The sequence below is a fragment of the Orcinus orca genome, chromosome 1, assembly GCF_937001465.1.
Source record: "Orcinus orca chromosome 1, mOrcOrc1.1, whole genome shotgun sequence".
NCBI classification, from domain to species: Eukaryota; Metazoa; Chordata; class Mammalia; order Artiodactyla; family Delphinidae; genus Orcinus; species Orcinus orca.
The window spans coordinates 48,442,934-48,468,328 of record NC_064559.1 but is presented as its reverse complement, the minus strand read 5'-3'; the positions used below and the strand labels follow the sequence as shown (position 1 = coordinate 48,468,328).

Sequence of the window (25,395 nt, the reverse complement as noted above, 5' to 3'; positions counted from 1 at the left end):
GGTACAGTAATCTTGGTTGTAGGTTCTTCCCTTTCATCACTTTAAGTATATCATGCCACTCCCTTCTGGCTTGTAGAGTTTCTGCTGAGAAATCAGCTCTTAATGTTAACCTTATGGGAGTTCCCTTGTATGTTATTCGTCGTTTTTCCATTGCTGCTTTCAATAATTTTTCTTTGTCTTTAATTTTTGCCAATTTGATTACTATGTGTCTCGGTGTGTTTCTCCTTGGGTTTATCCTGTGTGGGACTCTCTGCGCTTCCTGAACTGGGGTGGCTATTTCCTTTCCCATGTTAGGGAAGTTTTCGACTATAATCTCTTCAAATACTTTCTCTGGTCCTTTCTCTCTCTCTCTTCTCCTTCTGGGACCCCTATAATGCGAATGTTGTTGCGTTTAATGTTGTCCCAGAGGTCTCTTAGGCTCTCTTCATTTCTTTTCATTCTTTTTTCTTTATTCTGTTCCTCAGCAGTGAATTCCACCATTCTGTCTTCCAGGTCACTTATCCGTTTTTCTGCCTCAGTTATTCTGCAGTTGATTCCTTCTAGTGTATTTTTCATTTCAGTTATTGTTCATCTCTGTTTGTTTGTTCTTTAATTCTTCTAGATCTTTGTTAAACATTTCTTGCATCTTCTTGATCTTTGCCTCCATTCTTTTTCCGAGGTCCTGGATCATCTTCACTATCATTATTCTGAATTCTTTTTCTGGAAGGTTGCCTATCTCCACTTCATTTAGTTGTTTTTCTGGGGTTTTATCTTGTTCCTTCATCTGGTACATAGCCCTCTGCCTTTTCATCCTGTCTGTTTTTCTGTGAATGTCTCTCCTCAAATCTCACTAGCTTGAATGTACCAAATATTTTCTGGTGTGATCTTGAATCAGATGGCTAAAGGAATGTCAAATTTAAGCAAATTCAAGCTAGATCTTTGATTTTCTCCAACCCTAACCTGTTCCTTCCCCAGTCTTGTTCATCTCAGTAAAAACACTACCATCTACCTAGTTGCTTAAGCTAAAAATCTGAGGCTTGTCCTTCATTCTTCTGTCTCTCATTTCCTAGGAGCAATCAGTCAGCAGGTATTGCTGGTTCTCAAATCTGAGCACTCTTTACCACTTTCACGGCCACCACCCTGGTCTACTCCTCTGTCATCTCTCACCTGAAATAGCCTCCTAATTTGTCTCCATGCTTCACTCTGCTCTCCTACAACCCATTCTCCATAGAGCAGCCAGAATAATACTTTTTAAATGTAAATCAGATCTCATCACTTAAAAAAACCCTAATAGCATCTCACTGTACTTTAAACCCATTTTCCTTACTGTGACCTACATGGTTGTCTCTTACTGCTTCCACAAGCTCATCTTGCTTTTCTGGAACATTCTTCTCTTGGATATTATCATGGTTTGTTTCTTGTGTCTTTCCATTGTCATCCCAAATGTCTCCTCTCACAGAGGCTTTTCTCTAACCACCCAGTATGAAGTCGCCCTCACCCTGTCTCTCTGTCATGGTTTCTGTTTTGTTTAACTTTTTTATGTGTGTCGCTCTCTGAAGTGATCTTGTTTATTTATATGTCTGTGAACTGGTCTCCCTCAGTTGCTGCATAAGCTTTGTGAGAGCAGAGACCTCATCCGCCCTGTTCACCACATCACCCTGATAACCTAGAGCAGTGTCTGTAGATGCTCAGTTAGTATTTGTGGGATGAGTAAATGAAGAAACCTCTGTTTCTCCAAAAAGTTTAGGTAATTCAGGCCCAGTTGGCTACAAAGATACCAAGAACACAACTTGAGCTAATAATAGTGAGGAAGTGGAAAAAGAAGGATGAGGAGCAGTGAGTTTAACACAGTGGAAAGAGCCCTGAATTCTACCTCTGTCTCTTTTACTATCGGCTGTTTGGTTGTGGGCAAGTTTCTCAACCTGGCTGTTCCCTTAGTTGTAATAGAAGTGAGTGGCAAATGATGCTGTCCAAGTTCTCTCCTATGCCAGCTGACACTGCTCAAACGAGGATTAGCACATGCCGTTTATTTTTTAAGAGAATGATCCTGCCCACCCTGTGGTATAAGAAATGTATGGTATCAAGAGTCATCTTTCATTTTTCTCAGTATTATCGGAAAAAACAAACACAGATGAATGTACCAGCCCTTGGGACTGGAAAGGTTAATAAACCTGAGCTGGACTCATTTACAAAGCACTCCTAGTGCATGATTTCAGTTAATCCTCAAAACAACTGAAGCAAAGGAGGCAAAACAGGTGCTATCTTTCTAATAAGGAAATGGAGATGTGTCCAAGGCCACTCACCATGCCAGGACTGCAGCCCAGGTCCTCTGCTCTCCTAGGCTGGTGCCATGTCCACTGCCCCATGTTGCCTTGCATCTGATGTTTACTCCAGACTGTTTGTAACCAGTAGCACTAGAAACATCTAAGGCCTTTTCTTTCATAACATCAGATTGTCTCCTGCGCAGGTAAAAGATGTGAGCTCTGTGATGACGGCTACTTTGGAGACCCTCTGGGTAGAAACGGCCCTGTGAGGCTTTGTCGCCTGTGCCAGTGCAATGACAACATCGATCCCAATGCCGTTGGAAATTGCAATCGCTTGACGGGAGAATGCCTGAAGTGCATCTATAACACGGCTGGCTTCTACTGTGACCGGTGCAAAGACGGATTTTTTGGAAATCCCCTGGCTCCCAATCCAGCAGACAAGTGCAAAGGTAATCGGCCATCGGCCGGATCCTGTCACAGTTATATTCATTCGTTCTGAGAATCATTGCACAGTCTCTTTAAATACTTACAGTTGTTTGGTCGAATGCAGCATTGTTCAATAGAAATACAGTGCAAACCACTTATGTAATTTAAATTTCTCTAGTAGACACAGTACAGTAAAGAGAAACGGGTGAAATTAATTTTAACACTATATTTTATTTAACCTAACCTATCTAATGTATTATCATCTCAACAAGTAATCAGTAAAAAATTTTTGCGATGTATCTTCTTTTCCACACCAAGTCTCCGAAGTCCAGTGTGTGTTTCACACTGACAGCACATCTCAATTCAGACCAGCCACATTTCAAGTATTCAGTAGCCACCGGTGACCAGTGGCTACTGTACTGGATAACTCAAATCTAAAGAATCTATTTGCGTTGTTTATACTTCAGTATTTCTCTCAGATGATCTGCATCTTTTGCTGTCTCTGTCTTCCTGCCTTAGCCTGCGACTGCAACCCCTACGGGACCGTGAAGCAGCAGAGCAGCTGTAACCCTGTGACCGGGCAGTGTGAGTGTCTGCCTCACGTGACCGGCCGGGACTGTGGAGCTTGTGACCCTGGATTCTACAACCTGCAGAGCGGGCAGGGCTGTGAGAGGTAAGATGGCGGCTGCCTTTGGTTCAAGTGACCTCTGCTCTTTTATTGTCAGAGATGAATTTTTATAAGTTATGGTTCATAGTTGGCTTGGCTTTGTTCAGGAATTATTTGAGTGCCTAAAATAGGCAAGGCACCCTTTCGAGGCAATACTGGAGAATGAGAGAAAAGAGTGGAATGCAGTGGCCCCAGCTGTGTCAGTGTCACCTGAGCAACATTTTTTTAAGAATACAGATTATATGGTCCTTTCTGAGATGCTTAGAATCAGACCTTCAAGGATTGCAGTTGCCTGGGAATTCCTGTTTTCAAACCTCCTGTTCAGCGCCCACGTGGTGCCAGATTGGAGAGCCGTGGGTAGTCGTCTTAGTAGTGAAATAAAAGTATTCGTGTGGGTTAGGCTAGAAAAAGAAGTTCTGAATAGAACTCATGAAAATCACTTGAACCTCAGGTTTTAACAACCCTTAACGTCTGTCATAATAGCCCTTAACATTCTGTTTTCTAATACAAATTACATCAGTCCTATGCTGAAAGGAACAAAAAAGAAAGGTTTGCTTAAAGTCTGTTTTACTTACCTGAGAAATGTCATGTGTTCATTTTCAGGTGTGACTGCCATGCTTTGGGTTCCACCAATGGACAGTGTGACATCCACACTGGCCAGTGTGAGTGCCAGCCTGGCATCACCGGTCAGCACTGCGAGCACTGCGAGGTCAACCACTTTGGGTTTGGACCTGAAGGCTGTAAACGTAAGGGGCGTTGGTGGCAAAGTCTCGTCTCATTCCAGTTAGAACTGTTAGTCCAGAAAGGACTTTGACAGCCTCGGTGTAGCCACATGGCTCACAGTCAGGGCTGTGCCCAGATCATCACAGATGCTTTATTCAAGAAATATTATCCATTTTTTTAAAACTCAGAGGACCGAAAGCCTCTCTAGTTTCTTTGCAACCACCCTATTTATGTCTTTTTTTTTTACAGTGTTTGTGATTCTTCCTTTTTCTAGTCTTTAATTTTTCCAGATGATTACCCTTTGGTTACCGAGCCTTCCCCGTGCTTAATGAAACTTTTTAATTGATCACCTTAGCGCAGAAAATGAAACAGTGAGGGATTCTGCTCAAACGTGTTTGTTGACTTACTGGCTCAGTTGCTTCCCACCCTTGGGGCCCTTTTGGTGCGGTTACATGTCCACATCTGCTGCTCCTTGGCATAAACACTTGCTTGGAATTAGGCCGCGGAACAGTTTGGGTTTTTGCTTTCTGAATTCCTTCATTTCTCCTGTGGAATGTAGCATAAGTCATTGACTCCGTTCAGAGAACAAAATGAGTAAACAAACTATAAAATAATGGAAAATAAGCATTAGCATTTGGGTTTTCTAGTTCCTTAGTGAGAGAAAAACAGTGGAGAGATGAAGGTAGAGATAAATTCTCGAAGTGCACAAAAAGGGCACTTTCTATAATAGACTAATTTCTGTAACTATTCAGTCACGTGAAATGTGCCCCCTCCAAAAGATGCTCACTCTAAAATTTACTCTTGTTTTAAAAATGTCTGGCTTTTCTGCTAAGCAGGCTTAACCATTTAAATTCTCCTAAATCAGCCTGTTTTTCACAAAGCATCTAATTATAATGATAATACAGTTGGCTTATTGATATCAATGTGAGTTAAAAGAAAATGCACTCTTCCTTTTTGTCCTTATTATGTACCCTTTTCCCTTTATTCTGCAGCCTGTGACTGTCATCCTGAGGGGTCTCTTTCCCTCCAGTGCAAAGATGATGGTCTCTGTGCATGCAGAGAAGGCTTTGTGGGGAATCGCTGTGACCAGTGTGAAGAGAACTATTTCTACAATCGGTCTTGGCCTGGCTGCCAGGAATGTCCAGCTTGTTACCGGCTGGTAAAGGATAAGGTCAGCTGTCAACAGTGCATGCGTTCATTCATTCAGCAGATGTTGAATGGGCACTTCCTATGCTCTAAGCTCTAGAGAAAAAATGGTGAACGAAATAGACACAGTCCCTGTTCTCAAAGACTCAAGTTCCAGTTGGGAGACAAATAATAAAAATTAAAGAAATACTAACTGAGATAAGTGCAAGAAAGAATACAAACAGAGAATAACTGGGGAGAACTACTTTATATAGAGCGTCTGTGGAAACTCACTTAAGGTGCGATCTTAAGGATAAGAAAGAGCAAACCAAAGGAGAAGTGGTGGGTAGGCTGTTCCAGACAGAGGGCACGTGGGATACAAAGGCCTCAAAGCTGGAGGGTGTCTGGAGCCTGCTGAGTGAGGGGGGAGTGGTTTGTGATAAGACTGGAAAGGTTGGTAGAGACAGCTTACGTTGCACCATGTTGACCAGAGTAAGGAATTCAGATTTTATTCCAAATCCAGTGGGAATGCGCTAATGAGTTGTAAGCTGGGAAATCCAGTTTCTATTTTAAGAACAGCACTCTGCTGTGTGAAGATTGATGGTTAGGTGTGGGGCAAAAGGGGAAGCCTGGATTGAATTGGACAAATATGATATGTGTGTTCGGCAGGGCAGGGTGTGAGAGAGGGTAAGGTTAGGGGAAGAGGAGAATCAAGGACGGATCTTGGGTTTTTTGCCTAAGGTAGTTGTAGGCATTGCTTACTGAGATGGCGATGACTCGGAGAGTACATATTTAAGAGAAAGAAGCAAGGGTAGAATTTTGGATATTAGGTTGAGAGTACCTGTCGGAGAGCCAAGTGGGGGTATCAGATAGGTAATCTCAAACGCAAGGGAGAGGTCAGAACTGGAGAATCATCAGCAGGTAGGGTTTAACGTCAAAGGAATCAACCAGATTTTCTTTTGAAGCCAGAGGAATGAGGAAAAACTACCCATGTTATCTACTTAAAAGTATACATACATGGAGTGTATAGACCTTCATATTTATAGAGCAGCGGTCCCCAACCTTTTTGGCACCAGGGACCGGTTTCGTGGAAGACAGCTTTTCCGTGGACAGGGTGTGCGGGGGGCGGTGAGGGTGCAGGCGGTAATGCGGGCCGTGGAGAGCGATGGGGGGCAGCAGATGAAGCTTTGCTCGCTCGCCTCTTGCTGTGCGGCCCGGTTCCGAGCAGACCTCGGACTGCTGCCGGTCTACAGCCTGGGGGTTGGGCACCCCTGTTCTAGAGTACCCACTGTGATTACTGTTCCTACAGGAAGTACAGTCGAGTTCTTCAGGAATGTCTGTACACCCTGCCTTTCCCTTTTCTTCCTCCATTACGCTTAGGTTGCTGAGCATCGAGCAAAACTCCAGGAATTAGAGAATCTCATTGCAAACCTTGGAACTGGGGATGAGATGGTGACGGATCAAGCCTTTGAGGATAGACTAAAGGAAGCAGAGAGAGAGGTGACTGACCTCCTTCGTGAGGCCCAGGATGTCAAAGGTACACACGATTAAACAAGTGGGTAATTTCTATAAGATGGTCCGTCTTTAGATGTAGCTCCTAATACAAGGTTAAGTAGTATGGTTTTATAAAATTCTTAATTTTTTTTTTTTTTTTTGCGGTACGCGGGCCTCTCACTGTTGTGGCCTCTCCCGTTGCGGAGCACAGGCTCCGGACGCACAGGCTCAGCAGCCATGGCTCACGGGCCTAGCCGCTCCGCGGCACTTGGGATCTTCCCGATCCGGGGCACGAACCCATGTCCCCTGCATCGGCAGGCGGACTCTCAACCACTGCGCCACCAGGGAAGCCCATCAATTTTTAAACTCTGTTTAGAATATGAATTATTTTATTTTTTAAACATGTAGAAAAGAACCTGTCAATGTTTTAAGATACACTAAGCAGAAATAATTCTCCCAACACATCAAAAACTGTTAGATGTTAAAATCCAAGCATTTTATGAATCCTTCTATCAAGGTGCTCACCACTGGGCTGAAGTCACTTTGTTTTGGAGTTTTCCATCACTGAGACACATATGCTCACCAGATACTCATAGTGAATGTGCATTAACGTTGATAACACGCGGGACCACAGTGATCAACTTCCCTATTGATGATGTTTCCATCTGGAGTTAGAGAAGTCCTCTTGTCAGAGTACGGGTCAACAAAAGCTAAATATATTGCTTATTTCTTGTTGTAAATGTCCCTAAGATTTTATAAAATTACTGAAGTAGAGAAGGAAGAAATTGGATGTATCTGGTTTGGGCCAGTTTAATTTTTATTAGGACAGTCCAAAAATTGTTCTATGAGGTAAATTTTTAGAAATGGAAAAATAAAATGAGAGGTCAAAAACTTACGTGTTTTGTTTCAGTTGTTGTTACATTTTAAGTCTTAAACATAGATTAAGAAGAATTTATATGTTTCCTGTTCTGTATAAACAATGGTGGTTTTTTTAGGCTGCTCATTTTCAAATTTGGACACACGTTTTTTTTCATTAATGTATTCTCTTGTAACAGCAAATTCGCATCTGTCCTGCCATATCCGTTGAAGAACTGAACGTGGGGTGATCGTTCTTAGGTGCCAATCAGTCAACCTGAGAGGTGGGGTGTGGCAGGCAGCCCTGGTGCCAGCAGCACCAGCACATGGGCATGGTCACGGGGCAGGAAGGGGAGGTCAGCCAGCACTGCCACTCATCCAGGCTCCACACCTTGGTGCAGCCCCAGTTACATCTGGCTCTTTTGGGCCACAATGGCTACGTACTTTCCTCTGCCCAAGCTGGTGATTCTGTGGGACAGAAGCTCTGATAGGAACCATGGCCACCATACCTTCCCTTGAGCCACCTGCAAGGTGGGGAGCATAACGGGCTGCTTCTGGTAGCTTTGGGAGCACCACAGTGAGGCTGGAGTTAAAATCCACTCCCACTAAATCCTGATTCATGGAGTTCCTGGCTGACCTTTCCTACTTAGGTTCAAATTAGCCAAGAATAAAAATATCTTCAAAATGATTTACCCTTTCAGACTCTCCCTAAGTGTTCATTTGTAGTTAAACTTGTGTTTATTCTGCAGTTTGAAGGGAGATTATGTGGTGCAATTAGGTCTTGCAATTGGACACTTGGAATTAGAGGGCTTTGAAGTGATCCACTTAGGTTATTTGTTCCCTTTTTGGGATACTATTGTTTCTGTAAAGAACTGGCCAGAGAGATCGGTATCTGTTACCTTTTTGAAGTTCTAAAGGGAAGGGGCTTCTGTAACTTCATTAGCCAATGAAGCCAATGCTACGCTTCCTAAATCTGAATGATTTTTTATGATTTCAGCTTGTTTTTATATTTTGTATTTTCTTAAAAATCTTTGGATTATCAAAGAATTGTTTGAAGGAATCATCCGCGCAGGGCCATTTTGTATAGTTGGATGAGATGTTTTGCAGGCCACCAGCTTCGCATGTGTATTGATTGGGTGGCCCTGCTTGTAAGTTGCTATTTTTCCAAACCTGTATTCACCTTTGTTGATCTTAACTTTGACTTCTCATCTCTTTTACATTCCTTGGAAAATTTAGATGCCAGCACTAACACCATGCAGAAATAAGAACTGGTCAATTTTGAATAGGATTGACTTAATGGTTCCTGTATATTATAATATAACTTCATGACATGTGAGAATTGTAATAACGTCAGAATTATCTTTGCATGGGCTTATATTGATTGATTGATTAGGACACAGGTATGAGGTTTAAACTGAATGTGCATAATTAATAGAGAACAATTTGAAGAACTTTTCAAAAGCAGAGATCAATTTGAAAGCAATTACATGGATGTGCCAGGCAGTGGGAGGTGGCAGCAAGAGTCTATTTAGTTTAAAATACAAAATAATTTTAACGTGCCATATTTCAGCATCAGTTTTTTTTTCTCCAGAAAGAATTCTTATTATTTGTGTTATTTATTTATTTTTGGCTGTGTTGGGTCTTCGCTGCTGCGCACGGGCTTTCTCTAGTTTGCAGCGAGCAGGGGCTACTCTTTGTTGCCGTGCACGGGCTTCTCATTGCAGTGGCTTCTCTTGTTGTGGAGCACGGGCTCTAGGCACGCGGGCTTCAGTAGTTGTGGCACGTGGGCTCAGTAGTTGTGGCTCATGGGCTCTAGAGTGCAGACTCAGTAGTTGTGGCGCACGGGCTTAGCCCGCGGCATGTGGGATCTTCCTGGAGGGCTCGAACCCGTGTTCCCTGCCTTAGCAGGCAGATGCTTAAACCACTGCGCCACCAGGGAAGTCCCTCAACATCAGTTTTGAACCGAGTGTTTTCCTAGTTTAGAAAAATGTCCAGCTCTCAGGGCTGGTAGTACTTTTAACAACATTGTATTTTTATGATTCAATCTTGCGTGTGCTAGAATATCAAAATCTTTCCCTCAGCAGACATTTTTTGAGTGTCTTCTCTTTGCCAATCACTGTGTGATACTGGGGATACAGTGTTGAGTAAGAATGAGGGACTCATAGTCAAGTGGGAGAGAGACAGTGTGTTAATCTCCAGTTAACCCACTTGGAGACCGTAGATGAATGTAACAGTGGTGCTACTGCTGGGCACAGTGAAGACTGACCAGCTCTGCCAATGGACTTAGGGAAACTTGTCAGAAAGATGCTATGTTTGGGAGAGTAAGGATAAGCAGCGCCTCAGATTTCACGTGAGATGATATGTGTTCCGCCCCGCCCGACCCCGCCTCAGATAATTTATGGACTTCCTTCTGCACTGTGATTGCAGATGTAGACCAGAATCTGATGGATCGCCTCCAGAGAGTGAATAACACCTTATTCAGCCAAATTAGCCGTTTACAGAATATCCGGAATACCATCGAAGAGACTGGGAACTTGGCTGGACAAGCCTGCGCCCGGGTAGAAAGCACAGAGCAGTTGATTGAAATCGCATCCAGAGAACTTGAGAAAGCAAAAGTCGCCATTGCCAATGTGGTGAGTGACTGGGAAGGTCTGAGGTGGGGCTGAGGGAGTCCCTTGGCTTTTACTGGTAGTGGAATGCTTCTTCAGCTAAATTGACTCCTTGTATTTTTTTATTTGTCTTCAAACATGGAGCAAGAAAGCCACATTGCTCATAGTTGCCATGAAATAGTTATCACAAACTGGATTAAAACCAAAGGACATCTGGGTCCTTTCTCTAGTTTTGTTCCTTCTATGGCACTAGGCAATTTAATCTTCCTTTTTTTTTTAATATTTATTTATTTATTTGGTTGTGCCAGGTCTTAGCTGCAGCACGCAGGATCTTCGCTGCCGCACGCGGGATCTTTTGGTTGCAGCGTGTGGGCTCTTAGTGGCAGCATGCGGGATCTAGTTCCCTAACCAGGGATCGCATCCAGGCCCCCTGCATTGGGAGCATGGAATCTTAACCACTGGGCCACCAGGGAAGTCCCTAAGCTTCCTTTATTCTCTGCTGAAACTAGAAATAATAATCCACAATCAAGGATGCTGATGTTACCTGAAGATCTCTGAAATTAAGAAGAGACCTTCTTTCTCGAAATAACACTAGTGAAAATTTAGTTTTGACACTTGCTTTATTAAATTTAAATAATTCATTCCTTTGAGATTAGTGCTTTGTTTTATTTCCTCTCTAGTCAATCACTCAGCCAGAATCTACAGGGGACCCAAACAACATGACTCTTTTGGCGGATGAGGCACGAAAGCTTGCTGAACGGTAACCTCCAGCTCCCTCTTTAATGGTTAAGTTATGGCTTTCATCGCGGTGTGCACACGTTGTTTCATTCTGTCCCCACACACACTTCCCATGTAACGCACTTTTGCAAAGTTTGCTCTCGTTTCTGAAATGCGATTAGCTACATGTACTCTTTGCTTCCCTTTACTTTGAAATTAGAATATTTACTTTGAATATTAGAATATGATGGTTTGGAGGGAAATTATATTTGCACATCTAAGGAAAACCGTAACATTTTTTAGATTTTTAATTTTGAAACCTTAAAGTTAATAGATAATTAAGCTCGATAGAATTTAGTTATTTTTAAAAATTTTTAAATTTTCAACAAAAATGTTTAATTTTCAAGTTTCAATAGAGAACATTTACTCACCCATAGTACATGTGAAAATCAGAAACAGACCATTTCAATCCTGATTAAATGTAAGGTAATTTCTTAAGAGGACTTTAAATTGTAGAGGGCATCAAGTGAAAACATTTTTTTAAAAATAAAATTGCTAAAATGTAGGCTCCATGAAGGCAGGTGTTTTTGTGTGCTTTATTCACTGTTGAAATCCCAATGCTTAAAACAATGTCTGGCATATAGTAGGTACTCAATAAATGTTTATCGAATGCATTGCAGAACAGCTAGTAGACCTCATAGGTACAGGGTGCTTAAATAAGCCTCATGTTAGAATTTTAGCCTCAATGTCTGAGCAGTTATATTGGCTTCTTGCTTTACCATATGTGCTCTCTTTCTGTCCTTTGTAAATGTGTGTGAACTGTTGTCATTTAGCTCATAGAACATTCATGGTTTCAGAGCTGAATTTTCTGATTAAAAGAAGACAGCTGAAAACATTATAGAAAACTCCCGAGAAAATTAGATCTTGGAAATTAATTGTGGTGTACTTCATGCATGAATTTTGAAGGAAAGTTTATCATATCAAAAAGAATGGCCATGTATTGCAGTGTGACAATGTAATATGAAATTTTAGAGTTGAAAAAACCTTAGCATTTACCCAGCTAACGTGCGTTATTTGTCTGGAGTCCCTGTTGACATGTTCTTTGTTGAGTTGCTCTTCCTGCCCAGTAACTAGGTTGCATGTGAGAAATCTGAATAGTCAAAGTTGTTTCAAGACTATGCAGTAACAGAACCAGAGTAGCAATTAAAGATGAGGTCTGGGATTTGTGTTCATGACTAGAGAAATGAGTTCTTGCTGGTATCCACAGTTTCATACATAAATACCCTTAATAATTATATTTAAAAGTAATTTTTAAGAAATATAAGCATTTGCCCCTACACATTTTATATCATTAATATCCTTGGGAAATATCATTTTCTCAGATTACAGAATGCTATTTATAAACTCAGCCCCTCTGAAATGATAACAAAATTCCAAATTTATAAGATTTTTTATATATTTGTGGACCTCTGCCCACATTAGTTTATGTATATTAATAAGGTAAGCATTACCTAAATTCTACTTCTTTCCCTTTTAGACGGTTGTGTTTCATGGCTTGTTTTTACTCTTATGTTATACAGCCATAAACAAGAAGCTGATGACATTGTACGAGTGGCAAAGGCAGCCAATGATACATCAACTGAGGCATATAATCTGCTTCTGAGGACACTGGCAGGAGAAAATCAAACAGCATTTGAGATTGAAGAGCTTAATAGAAAGTGAGTGTAATTTAAAAGTGGTTTATAGCCCTTCAGTTGTTCTTGTAAGTAACACCAGTTCAAGGAAAAATTAAATGCCGGTGAATTCAGGCCATGTATTCATGCAGTAAGATTTCTTTTGTTAATCATGCTTTTGAAATGATGCCGTAATTAGAGCAGGGGATGTAGAGCCACAGAGATTTTATTTGATCCAGTTACCGTATCAGCAGAGAATGGTAACGACTAGCCATGATGCTTAAAATTCTGCATAAAGGAGAAGAGAAAAAATATCATCGAGTGAGCAGAGAAAATATATTTGAGCTACAAATATTTAAAAGGTGTCTGAAATAAGAAAGCATATGGTAAACCATATGCCTTAAATAGAAGTGATGAGATGAAATCTAAATTTAAGCTATGTTGGTATTAAATAATAGCATTTTAATATAACATTTCTTTGAGGTTTTGGAAATACTATCACGGTGATTTAAACTGGAATGAATCTGGTGAACATTAAGATGCTAAAAGCAACTAGGGTTTTCATCCCATCACATCTTTTGTTCCTTAGGTATGAACAAGCGAAGAACATCTCACAGGATCTAGAGAAGCAAGCTGCCCGAGTACATGAGGAGGCCAAGAGGGCTGGTGAGAAAGCCGTGGAGATCTATGCCAGTGTTGCCCAGCTGACTCCCGTGGACTCAGAAGCCATGGAGGTATGGCGCTGACAGCCTGCACGCACAGGCTTTGGTTGTCACTGCCGTCCCCCATTCACAGCTCCTACCCTCTTCCCACCAAACACACAGCCACGTGCCCCCTCAGTCTGGGTAAGAGCTCTTCTGACTGCCCAGCAGCTGTCATCAGTACCTACCTCCTCTGTCCTCCCAACAGCTCACTGGTAAAGTTGAGTTCTAGTTTAGATACGTTAATAGAACTTACTGAGGTAAAAAAAAAATCCTGTGGTTATAAACATTAAATAGCAAAGGCTCCTTTAGTGATAGGAATAATCACTCCTAAATCTTGGATATAAATCCAAATTATAATATATTTGGATTAATTAAAACAGACTATACCTAGGTCGTTACCCTGGTTTTGAACAAGAGAGAAATAAAAGAATGGTTTAAATGAAAGAACTATATCGGGATGCTTTGGGGCAGGTAAAATATTTAGGGATTGGTAGTGTTTTATTTCATCTGTACTCTAATCATGAATCTTCATACCAAGTTCTATATAAGTGGTGTATTTTTTACATTAAACTTGCAATTTATTAAGTTTCACTTTTTACATCTGAGGTGTTGACTTCGTTTTTACCATAAAGTTTTAGGTCTCCTCAGACGTGTACATACTGTATGATTCCATATATGTGGAATTTGACAATAGGCAAAACTAATCTATGATGATAAAAACCAGACCAGTGGCAGCTGCATTGTTGGAAAGGTGGGTGTGGAAATTGACTGGAAAGAGATACAAGGGAATTTCCTGGGTGGAAATATTCTGTATCTTGTTTGGGGTGTTGGTTTACACAGGTGAATATATTTGTCAAAACTCATCAGACTAAGTGCTGTGCATTTCAGTATGTGTAAGTATACCTCAATTTTTTAAAGAGGTCCGTAAAATCTTGACCTGTGCTATTCTTTAGAAAATGTCCACTAAGTATAGAATTACTAAGCCTACCTTTTCGTCAGTTTAGTTGTTTTGCCTAAAATATAATGATCTTACTTGCTTCTCATAGAATGAGGCAAATAAAATAAAGAAGGAAGCTGAGGATCTGGATCGTCTGATTGACCAGAAGTTAAAAGATTATGAGGACCTCAGACAGGACATGAGAGGGAAGGAATTTGAAGTAAAGAACCTTCTGGAAAAAGGAAAGACCGAACAGCAGGTTGGTTTGCTTTGCAAGTTGCTTCGTTTCTCGAGGCAAAAATTGAAACTGCCTGACTGTAGGCTGTGTCTGTGATGTTACCGCAACTGCAGAAGCAACAAAACACATGAAAGAGTATTCAGAGGAGGGCCTTATGCTGATGGCCAGGCCTAACCTGCTGTATACTGGCCAGTGTCAGGGTGGTGGCTTGTAGGTGCCTGGTCTGTTAGGAGAGAGAAGGGCTTTACCTTGGAGGGTTTGTCCTCTTATCTGCCACGTGTTTGCAGACTGCCGACCAACTCCTAGCCCGAGCGGATGCTGCCAAGGCTCTTGCGGAAGAAGCTGCTAAAAAGGGACGAAATACCTTACAAGAAGCCAATGACATTCTCAGCAACCTGAAAGGTATGAGAGGGTCAGATAACAGGGTAAATTTGTATGTCTCCTTCATAAGGGTGATTCTCTCTCTTTTGTAAAGAAGTTTTTACTATGAGACTTTCTGAACACATACAGCACAAGAGATAATAGTATAAAACATCCCATATACCTGCCATTCAGATTCAGCAGTTAAGATTTTTACTGCACTTACTTCATCCCCCAACACCTACCCTACCTTTTTTTAAAAAAATTTTTTATCAGTTAATGCATATAATTAAAGCCAACAATTACTGCTTTACGCATCAGCTGATAGTGCTTTATTTTTTAATTGATTTTTGGCTGCGTTGGGTCTTTGTTGCTGTGTACGGGCTTTCTCTAGTTGCAGTGAGCAGGGGCTACTCTTCGTTGCGGTGTGCAGACTTCTCATCGCGGTGGCTTCTCTTGTTGCGGAGCACGGGCTCTAGGCACATGGGTTTCAGTAGTTGTGGCACTTGGGCTCAGTAGTTGTGGCTCACGGGCTCTAGAGCACAGCCTCAGTAGTTGTGGCGCACGGTCTTAGTTGCTCTGCAGCCTGTGGGATCTTCCCGGACCAGGGATCAAACCCGTGTCCCCTACATTGGCAGGTGGATTCTTAACCACTGTGCCACCAGGGAAGTCCCTACCCTACCTTTTTTTATGGTAAAGTATTTCAAAGAAAAATCCCAGCGCTCATGTCATCTTACCCCAGCATTCTTCAGTATGGAAGCCAAAAAAAGATATTGCCTGTAACCAAGATATGCCTATTTAGCTGACTTGTGTTGGTAAATGGAGATTATCTTTAATTTTCTCTGACAGTTGCATCTCAGTCTTTATGTTTTCTTTCCTCACCCAAGATAAAAACGAACTGTGCTCAATTCACTGTGTAGCCTTGGACTCACCTCTGATAAACATAAGCTCTCTATATGCAGAAGCTTTATAGAATAATGGTTGAATGTATGGGCTTTGTGTCAGTGGGTTTGGTGTAGAATCCCTGATCCACCTCTTACTTAGTGTGAATCCTTGAAAAAAATTACCTCTTTAATCCTCAATTTTCTCATGTATAAAAATAATTCAATGCCTGTGTCACAAGCACATAAAGCTCTTATTAACTCAGTACCTAACACTTAGTAAACACTAAATAAACTGCAGCTTTCGATATTGGTTGAGGTGGAGGTGATGGCGTACTCAGCTCTGCATGAAAATAAATGTTTCAAGTGAGAATTTGCCTTCCAGAAACAGGTGTTCATTCACATGAATCTTCCATGTAGATCTGTGTGCTTTGTTCTCACATTTCAGTCCATGCTGTTTTTCAGTCTTTTCCCCTGGCTTTCATTGTTCATAAAACAAAATCCAGTGGCAGCTCCCTGAAAAGTTCCCTTTTGGCTTGTTGAGAGTTTAGTTTAATTGCATTCCTTGAACCTGTTTTAGATTTTGATAGACGAGTAAATGATAACAAGACGGCTGCAGAGGAGGCACTAAGGAGAATCCCTGCCATCAACCAGACTATAATTGAAGCCAATGAAAAGACCAGGGAAGCACAGCTGGCTCTGGGCAATGCTGCCGCAGATGCCACCGAGGCCAAGAACAAGGCCCACGAGGCGGAGAGGATCGCCAGCGCTGTCCAAAAGGTGTGCTCTCCCCTCTTGTCCGAAACGAAGCCTTTGCTCATCTATTCTCTAGTCATTTTCCGGTTTCTTTCCAGACCCCCAAAAGCTCTTGCAAATTTTTTCCTCAACTCCAGTAAAGTTATATTAAACCATCCTTGTCGTTCTTTTTTTTTACTAGGCATTAGAGCAGGTAACCACATTGATTGAAGAGGGAGCGTCATTGAAAGGGTCCTTTACTCTAAAATTTCTGCCGTGTCTCAGTGGCAGGGTCTGAGTTGTTGAGGAGGGGAGTTGGCTTCAGTGACCCATCAAGCTCCTGCCCACAAAAAATCAGATTCCTTCTAAGTAAACACAATTCCTTGACATGAACAATTGATATTTTTTCCATCTTATATACAGTGCCAAGTCAGTACAGTTTTTAAGACCCCCTTTCAAGCATAGTGCCATATCTAAGGCCCACCTATTTAGAATTTTTGAAGTTACCAGTGCTAGGATTCTTTCTACTCATCTTAAAGAATAATTTCTCTAGGCTGGCTTTCTCCTACTTAAAGATAAATCTGTTTTATTTAAAGGAGAAATTGGAGCTGATTCTAAGCTTATGTGTTTGAAAATCACACACATTTTTTAGTTTCTTGGATTAATTATATTTTATAAAATATATTTCAGAATTATGGACTTTTTGTACATTATGATGAACTGCCAAGTATCAATAGAATAAGGCTAGCTTTTTTTTTTTTTTTTTTAAGACTAGCTTTGAATAGAAAATTATCCAAGCGAAAGAGTCTAATCAGTACAATGTGGTGGCAAGTATACACCATTTAAATGTTGCAACTATGTGACCCCAACTGAAAATGGCAACAATAGAACAGGAATTTTTAGTAACAGGATTAAACTAGAGGATACAAATTAAAGTGCTTTATAAAATATAAAATGTTATGTTAGGTGGTAATGTTATTTTTTCATTAAATTCGTAGCCCAACTAAACGTAATTCAACATATAGTACAAATTATTGCCCTGTTCTTTCTGGATCATATTTTTGAACCATTTTACAGATTATAAAAGGAGTGGCAGTCTACTTTAGAAAAAGGAAAACTTTTTTTCATTAGGAATTGTTTACTTTGTGCCTAGAATGCTACCAGCACCAAGGCAGAAGCTGAGAGGACTTTTGCAGAAGTTACAGATCTGGATAACGAGGTGAATAATATGTTGAAACAGCTACAGGAAGCAGAAAAGGAGCTGAAGAAAAAACAAGATGATGCTGACCAGGATATGATGATGGCAGGGATGGTAAGCGATTTTGGCAAATGTTTGCTAATGGGCAGAAAGTGAAGGGTGTTTAATAATAAAGATCCCTAACCTGTTGAGACGAGTCTTTTTCATATTGACTTCTGTTCTTAATTGTGTCTTCTGGTCAAGAATTGGTTTAGTAACTTACATAGAAGACAAAGAATTTGGATCTTCTGCCAGATTGTTGCACAATAGTTCCTTCCCAAAGCTACTCTCAGTTAAAAGAAAAACATTGTTGTACACATTTGAGGTTTTAGGACATTTAAAAGTATGTCTTTATATTTTTGTATGGGTAAATCATAGGTGGTATAAAATCAAAAAAGAACAAAAGGCATGCAATGAAAAGTTAATTTACGTCCTCCTCTTATTCTCCCAGCAACTTGCTGCCTAAAGACAAAGACCAGTTTCTTGTGTAAAAGGACATTTTTGAAGATGACAAAACATATCAAACTTACATCAATTTGATTTTTCACTTTCTGTGATGATGTGTATACATAGCCCTGTTTGTAACAAAATCGACTTGTGAATGCATGGCCCAACAAAGGACTAGGTTCTGTTTTGTGCTGTATTTTGCTTTTGAAAGACTTTGATGGAGTCACAGTGGAAATATTCCTTTACAGTTCAATCTGATTATAACCACAGTAATGATAGATATGAACTTGTTTAATTGTGGACTTTCAGTGCAAGGAAGGGACCCTTCTTCCACTCCTGCTAAAAATCACACCCTTCACTGTAGATCATTTTCACCTTGGGATGGAAAGAAGAACTACTAAGCCTGTTAATCTAGGTAAAGAAGTCCCTAGGGAAGTGATAACAGGAAGCATCGCTGTGCAAATACCTTATTTTACTATGCATGTTTTTGTTGTTTTGAATTGTCCTCATTTTCTATAGCAAGGTATGGCTCAAGTGGAAATTCCCATGTGGTAAAAATGTGTATATTTCATACGTGCTGAGGGTCTCTGGATTTTATGTTTTAATACAGTTATAGAAACATTAGATTTAGAGCCTGTTGAAGGAAAGGAAAAGATATATATTCTCTATAAGCTTCAAAAAAGGGTATGAATTCAATTAAAAGGGTAGAAAGAAGATCCATCTTTTGTTCCTTTTGGTAAGTAACTTCTAAGGAGCACAAGGCACCCTCATATATACTATGCCATTTATATTTAAGTATCAATCCTGAAAGGCCAACATTGCATCAGTATTATTGCAGTCCGTAACCTGTTTTTTAAGGGAAAGAGTGAAGGCTCACAGTTGTTCTTGGAAGAGGAGGCTGCAGAAAGCAGGTTAAATGTAATGGTATGGCCGTAGCAGAGTCCTTTACAGCTCTGCTAGAACACTCGCAGACAGCCTGGGAAGGTGCAGTGAGAATGGCTGCAGTTTGAACAGAGGTTAATCGTTTATTTGTGAAGGTTTTTTCCGTTGCTTTCTTTTTCTTTTTAAAATTTTCACATTGTTTCTATCCAAAACTTTTGTATTCTCTTGACCCAAAAAAGCTAGGAAAAGCAGTTCTGTGGTAGGAAGCTCAAAGCTACTCATGTATATCCTGACCAGATTTATTTGTGAGAGCATCTGTTTTCTGATACTTAGACACTTCCTCTTCCATTGCCATTTCCTGTGACTCATGCACAAGTGTATTTGTTCAGGTTTCATGGAATTTTCCCCAATATATTTACCTTTGGTTGATTTTTTAAATGTAAATTGTATTGCCCCAGTTTGTATGTGTGTATTTGTGTGACTGCATGGGGAGAGGGAGTTTTAGAAGAATGTCACTTAATTATGAAAAATTTCTGAGAATAGGACATTTCTGGCCATCAGGTCTCTTAAGATCATCCCAGAGGGCATGTTTTGGTTCTAAAACGGTAGTTTTTATACTCGTCCTTAAAAAGTAACTTGTTTCTGCTTGATGGGTTTTATTATGAATACACCTCCATGTGTTCCTGAGTGAGAAAGTGAGAAAAGGAGGTAACCTTGATCTTTGAAAGACAGATACAGTCATTGTAGGCATACTGACTGCCTCCTCATGACTATGAAGTGAATTAAAAATAGCCACATCCTCAACATGAAGATATGACCAAAAAAGAACATCTCCACAGTAGGAGCTAATAGTTTCACGAGTTAGAAGAAGGGAAACCATCTGAAAATTAGATTTGTTGACTCATCGGGGAAAAGATACTTCAAGAAGATAAAAATGTATCATCAAGACTGCTGTATCATTTATCCTTTTTTCCCTGTACAGGCTTCACAGGCTGCTCAGGAAGCTGAGATCAATGCCAGAAAGGCCAAAAACTCTGTCACCAGCCTCCTCAACCTTATTAATGACCTCCTGGAGCAGCTGGGTAAGTAACCATAGAGTCTTGTTAGGCAGCCTGTGAATTCTTGGTACTGTTCTTGGGATCTGAGATAGTTGACTCAAAAGTAGATACTACAGTGCAAAGACCGTATGAACTGAATCGTGACTTTAAGTTGTATTAATTCAACATGTACTTGCTAGGTCCTTCCATGGAATCTGACTCAGTATTGGAATCTGACCGTGGTCTGAGGACTTAATAAAATTTTGAAGATATGCTTCCAGCTAGGGTGGCTCATTTATGGTCAAGGTTTATGTTACAATCGAACAGTGATTATTCTTAGTACATCCTGCTGGCAGAATGTCTTTAAAGGATTTGAAGTGAAGGATTTCAATGACAGAATAAAAGAACACTTTAAAGGATAATCGATTAAAGGCTAATTGGATGAGGTGACAGTTTTTATGCCAAAAGAGAGATGGCTTTCTTTTTGAAGGAAATATAAGCATATTAAAATGTTCCTTTAATCCAGTTTGATACAGGGAGCAGGCCTCATTATAGGGCAGATGTACTTTTGTCACCAGCCTCTATTATAAAGTTGTAATACTCTAGCCAGTACAGCTTTGTAAGCAAGGCACTCTATTTTAATGTGATAGCCTTTATAGTTTGGTTTTGGTCGGTGTTTTGTTTTGTGGGGGGTTTTTTTGGGAGGTGTGTGTGATATTTTTATCTGTCTCAATTTTCAAGAATAATAAATTATGTGCCAGCAGATGGACTTTAAAATGAAAGTAAGCTGGAAGAGGTAGGTTTTGTGACAGAAAAGGTTGTATTTTAAAGTTAGTCAGACGGAATCTTTGCTTTGTTGCCTGTAAGCTGTGCAAATTTGGGCAAAATACATAACAGCTGAGAATCATTGATGTCAAATGATCTGGTGAGAATTTAATCAAGTTCAGTATGCATAAAGTGCTGGTCGTTGTGCAGCTGGCTATCTGCTTTCGTCTAATACAGAAGTAGTTCCTTTCAAAAGGACCTCTTTTTCTTGCTAATTTTATCTATTTATTTATTTATTTATTTATTCTTGCGGTACGTGGGCCTCTCACTGTTGTGGCCTCTGCCGTTGTGGAGTACAGGCTCTGGACACGCAGGCTCAGTAGCCATGGCTCACGGGCCCAGCCGCTCCGCGGCACAGGGCACAAACCCACGTCCCCTGCATCGGCAGGCGGACTCCCAACCACTGGGCCACCAGGGAAGCCCTCTTGCTAATTTTAAAGCGAAGGTTTGGGGCTTCCCTGGTGGCGCAGTGGTTGAGAATCTGCCTGCTAATGCAGGGACACGAGTTCGAGCCCTGGTCTGGGAAGATCCCACATGCCGTGGAGCAACTAGGCCCGTGAGCCACAACTACTGAGCCTGCGCGTCTGGAGCCTGTGCTCTGCAACAAGAGAGGCCGCGCTAGTGAGAGGCCTGCACCCCGCGATGAAGAGCGGCCCCCGCTCGCCGCATCTAGAGAAAGCCCTCGCACAGAAACGAAGACCCAACACAGCCAAAAATAAAAATAAATTAATTAATTTTTTAAAAAAGTGAAGCTTTGCTGAAATTATTTCAGCATTTCAACCCTTGCCATTTTCCATAGGAGGGCTCCAATAATAGTGTCTAACTCTTGCGAGCAGGACATGACTCCCAGAACAACCCGGTTTCCCTGGAATCGAACAGCTGAGGGCTTAGGGTTCTAGCGTAAAGATGTTTATGTTCATTAGAGGACACTAAAAAGACACAAGGATTACATATATAAACGTGGAAAAGGTATTACACGTTACCAGATGACCTTCAAAACCACAAGTGAGGCTTAAGGTCTAGGACATGGTTGTTATACATTTAGAAAACATTTCACAAAAACCGTCTTCTCAGGAAAAAAAATCCAGCCCCAATATTCATTATAAGCTCTGACCCATCCCTGCTAGATTAGGTCAGTGATTGTACCTGGTTTGCATTGTTAATGCCCTTGTATGACAGGCATCAAGTTCTCAGGCCACTTTTTCATGGCGACAGCTGCTGGGGCTGGGCTTCCTTTAGAAAAACGCTGGTGGGGATACTTGCGGAGTGATGTTATAATTCTCACTGAATGTGTCTGTCCTCTTCTGTGTCCTTTCTGACTCAACAGGGCAGCTGGACACAGTGGACCTGAACAAGCTAAATGAGATTGAAGGTACCCTGAACAAAGCCAAAGATGAAATGAAAGTCAGTGATCTAGACAGGAAAGTGTCTAACCTGGAGAATGAAGCCAGGAGGCAGGAGGCTGCCATCATGGACTATAACAGAGACATTGAGGAGATCCTGAAGGACATCCGCAACCTGGAAGACATCAAGAAGACCTTACCCTCCGGCTGCTTCAACACCCCGTCCATTGAAAAGCCCTAGCGTCTTCCTTTAGGGAGCCACTGTGAGGCCACAGAGTGCCTTAACACAAAGATTACATTTTTCAGACCCCCACTCTCTGCTGCTCTCCACCACTGTCCTTTTGAGCCAGGAAAAGTCACAAAGTTTAAAGAGAAGCAAATTAAACATCGTGAATCAGGAACAAAGGGTTTTATCTAATAAAGTCTCTCTTCCACTTAATGGTGGTCCCTTAGACCCACCTTTCCCTTCTGAGTCGCCTATGGACGTGGCATCCTGCGTTGCTGTACAGTGGCTTAAACCCTTCGTGGGAACCGTTGTGGGCCAGGGCTGAGCCAGTAGCCCTCCCTTTCTCTCTGATGCCAACAGAACCTCCAGTCTCAGTACTCTTGTTTCTATGAAGGAGAAGTTTGGCTATTGACAGTAGCATTGTGATGGCCAGTATATCCAGTCTATAGGTAAAGAAAATGCATCCACATCTCCTGCCCCTCCTCCTTTTAAGCAAAAGGAAATACACATCCTGTGCCAAAGGTATTGGTCATTTAGAATGTCGAGAGCCATCATCTGTTGTTTTAGCTATTTTGAGTTTAGGACACTGAGCCATCCCACGGGTAAGGATGCAATGATTTATGACAGTCTCCAGGACAATGTGAGACTGCAGAAGTGGCCGCACGTTTTCTCAGATGTTAATAATTGACTAGGAAGATAAACTTCTTTTCAGATCTTTGGGCAGCTGACAATTTAAATCTGGATGGGCAGCTTGCACTCACCAATAGACGTCTTCTATTCCTATAGATGGAATTTATGCAGAAGAAACAGGGATATGATAACCACTAAAGTTTTTTCCAAAATCACACTAATTCTTAGAGCTTTTTTAGAATATTAGTCTTGGAACTAGTGTTGTTACCTGGCAGAGAACGGGTGGTCCTTACGATCTTGACAAAACAAAAGAAAAGCCTCCTTGTCCTATAGTCTTTTCTAGCAGAGGGATAGAACTTAGATGCAACTTGTGTTGTCAGGATCCCACATATCCATTTTTCTTCCATTGGGGAGAGATGAAACATTTGACCCTTAGCCTCAGTTTTCTCCTGATGTTCCCATCTTGTAGAACCCCTCAAAACACATTGTTTGCCAAATCCTGGTGACAAATACTTGCACTCAGTACTTCACACAGCTGCCAACACCATCTCGTTCCTGCACTTTGTGATTTAAACCCACCTCTAAACCTTCCCTCTAAGCGTAGAGGGAAGACCCTTACATGGAGTTTCCTAGTGAGCTTCTCAACTTCTGACCCTCAGCTCTGTGGTTTTCTTCTAAGGTCACAGCGTGACGATTCTCTGCCACAATCCCCTTCCTCCTACCAACCCGCTTTCGAGATTCATATATAGCCTTTAACACTATGCAACTTTGTACTTTGCGTAGCAGGGGAAAGAAACTATTATCTGACACACTGGTGCTATTAATTATTTCAAATTTATATTTTTGTGTGAATGTTTTTTTGTTTATCATGATTATAGAGTAAGGAGTTTATGTAAATATACTTGGTCCTGTTTCTAGAACGGCACTGTCCGTTCACTTCTTCACTGCATTTTTCCTCTTCACCGGCACAACGTGTCTGTATACCTCCTTCCCTTCCATCTGCAGTTCTTTGGATTGGATTTGTTCCCTGTTGCTTTGCCCTTCGCCTTGTGTTTGCAGCATGTCCGTTTTCTGACATTCACATCCACCTGCTTTCCTCCACACACGGCCGCGATAAAGAGGTACCTCGAACCCTCTTCCGTTGCAGTCCTGGTGGTCCTCAACCACAGCACGATGTTGTTCTTAGTGGCTGCCCCAGAGCAGGAACGCCAGCTCCACAGGGAAGGATGGAATTAGGAAAGTCTGCTGAAGGGCATCTTTACCATCAGTGTGAGCCGAGCCAGGAGTGAGTGAGAAATGCCCTCTGGCAGTTGTTGGAGCTGGATGGGGTCATTTTTATAAGGGGTGCATAATTACTTGAGTGCCCGTAGTGCATCAGGGATCATGCTGCAGATAGAGTGGGAGAGGTGGTCTGCCTTAGTTCTTCCCCTTTCCATCTCCTCCTTGCATCCCAGAGTTGACTTACTGGTGTTTTGACCGGGCATCCTCCTAAGCTTCCACTCCATTCCTCTTCTCAGGCCTCTTCTCCTATCGCAGGAGGCCTGGCTCTTTCTTGCCAAGTGTTCACATCAGTGTTTCCTAGCTAGTTCCTCTTTTTTAAGTGGCCACGTCCTATGAGACATTTTGGTCAAGGTTTCAGGGAAAGGACTGAAGATAGACTGCTAAGGTAGTTTACCCTCTAGCCTGTGGGTCAGGTTCACTCCAGTAAGTCTTAGGCCACAGTGAAATTTTGGGGATTATTTGTTGTTGTTTCTTTCCTCCTTTTCCATCTGTGTGGTATATTTTTAAACAGAATTTTATTTTTAAAATAAAAGTTCCTTATAAGACAATACCTTAATTACACACCTGCAATATAGCCATTATTTTATTGTATAGTTCCAGTTATCTGTATTTTATGTAATAAAATCGACAGGATGGCTGCTGCAGAATGCTGGGTGTCACAGGGAACATACACAGCTGTTCCCTGGAATTTTCCCTCTTAATTCCAACCGTGGCCCTTTTCCATGTGCCTTCACTTTAGCTGTTTGCCTTAATCTCTACGGTCTTGCTCTCCAGGGTAGTAAATAAAATGCAACACTCGGCATTTTTTATGTTAAAAAAAAAAACAGTATTTTATTTATAATAAAATCTGAATATTTGTAACCCTTTATACTTGGTGTGGCCTGAGTGTGGTACTGGGGATGTAAGATGTTTTAAAAGGTATGATGAAAAAAAAAGGTATGATTAAGGGGAAGCGTCTCGTAATGTATTCTTTGGGTTGTTTCTTTTCCTGAGAACAATCCAGTGTGTGAACGTGCGTGTGTGTGAGTATATAAATTTATTTATGTATATATTTATGTATTTTAACCCTTCCCAGATTGGAATACTTTGGTTGTGGTCCA

General features: G+C 41.2%; 1 protein-coding gene across 1 annotated transcript in view; it reads left to right on the top strand.

The window, feature by feature from the left end:
* LAMC1 (laminin subunit gamma 1) overlaps nucleotides 1-25,163 on the top strand; it is a 123,447-nt gene extending 98,284 nt beyond the window's left edge. The window contains exons 14-28 of the mRNA XM_004275205.3: nucleotides 2,447-2,692; nucleotides 3,189-3,342; nucleotides 3,940-4,082; nucleotides 5,052-5,230; nucleotides 6,565-6,721; nucleotides 9,961-10,166; nucleotides 10,823-10,902; nucleotides 12,440-12,577; nucleotides 13,122-13,266; nucleotides 14,283-14,432; nucleotides 14,699-14,813; nucleotides 16,233-16,432; nucleotides 17,541-17,699; nucleotides 19,936-20,035; nucleotides 22,143-25,163. Of these exons, the coding sequence (XP_004275253.1) occupies nucleotides 2,447-2,692; nucleotides 3,189-3,342; nucleotides 3,940-4,082; nucleotides 5,052-5,230; nucleotides 6,565-6,721; nucleotides 9,961-10,166; nucleotides 10,823-10,902; nucleotides 12,440-12,577; nucleotides 13,122-13,266; nucleotides 14,283-14,432; nucleotides 14,699-14,813; nucleotides 16,233-16,432; nucleotides 17,541-17,699; nucleotides 19,936-20,035; nucleotides 22,143-22,399 (2,429 nt within the window). The 3' untranslated portion in view covers nucleotides 22,400-25,163. The remainder of the gene's footprint in view (nucleotides 1-2,446; nucleotides 2,693-3,188; nucleotides 3,343-3,939; nucleotides 4,083-5,051; nucleotides 5,231-6,564; nucleotides 6,722-9,960; nucleotides 10,167-10,822; nucleotides 10,903-12,439; nucleotides 12,578-13,121; nucleotides 13,267-14,282; nucleotides 14,433-14,698; nucleotides 14,814-16,232; nucleotides 16,433-17,540; nucleotides 17,700-19,935; nucleotides 20,036-22,142) is intronic.
* The last annotated feature ends 232 nt before the right edge of the window (nucleotides 25,164-25,395 follow it).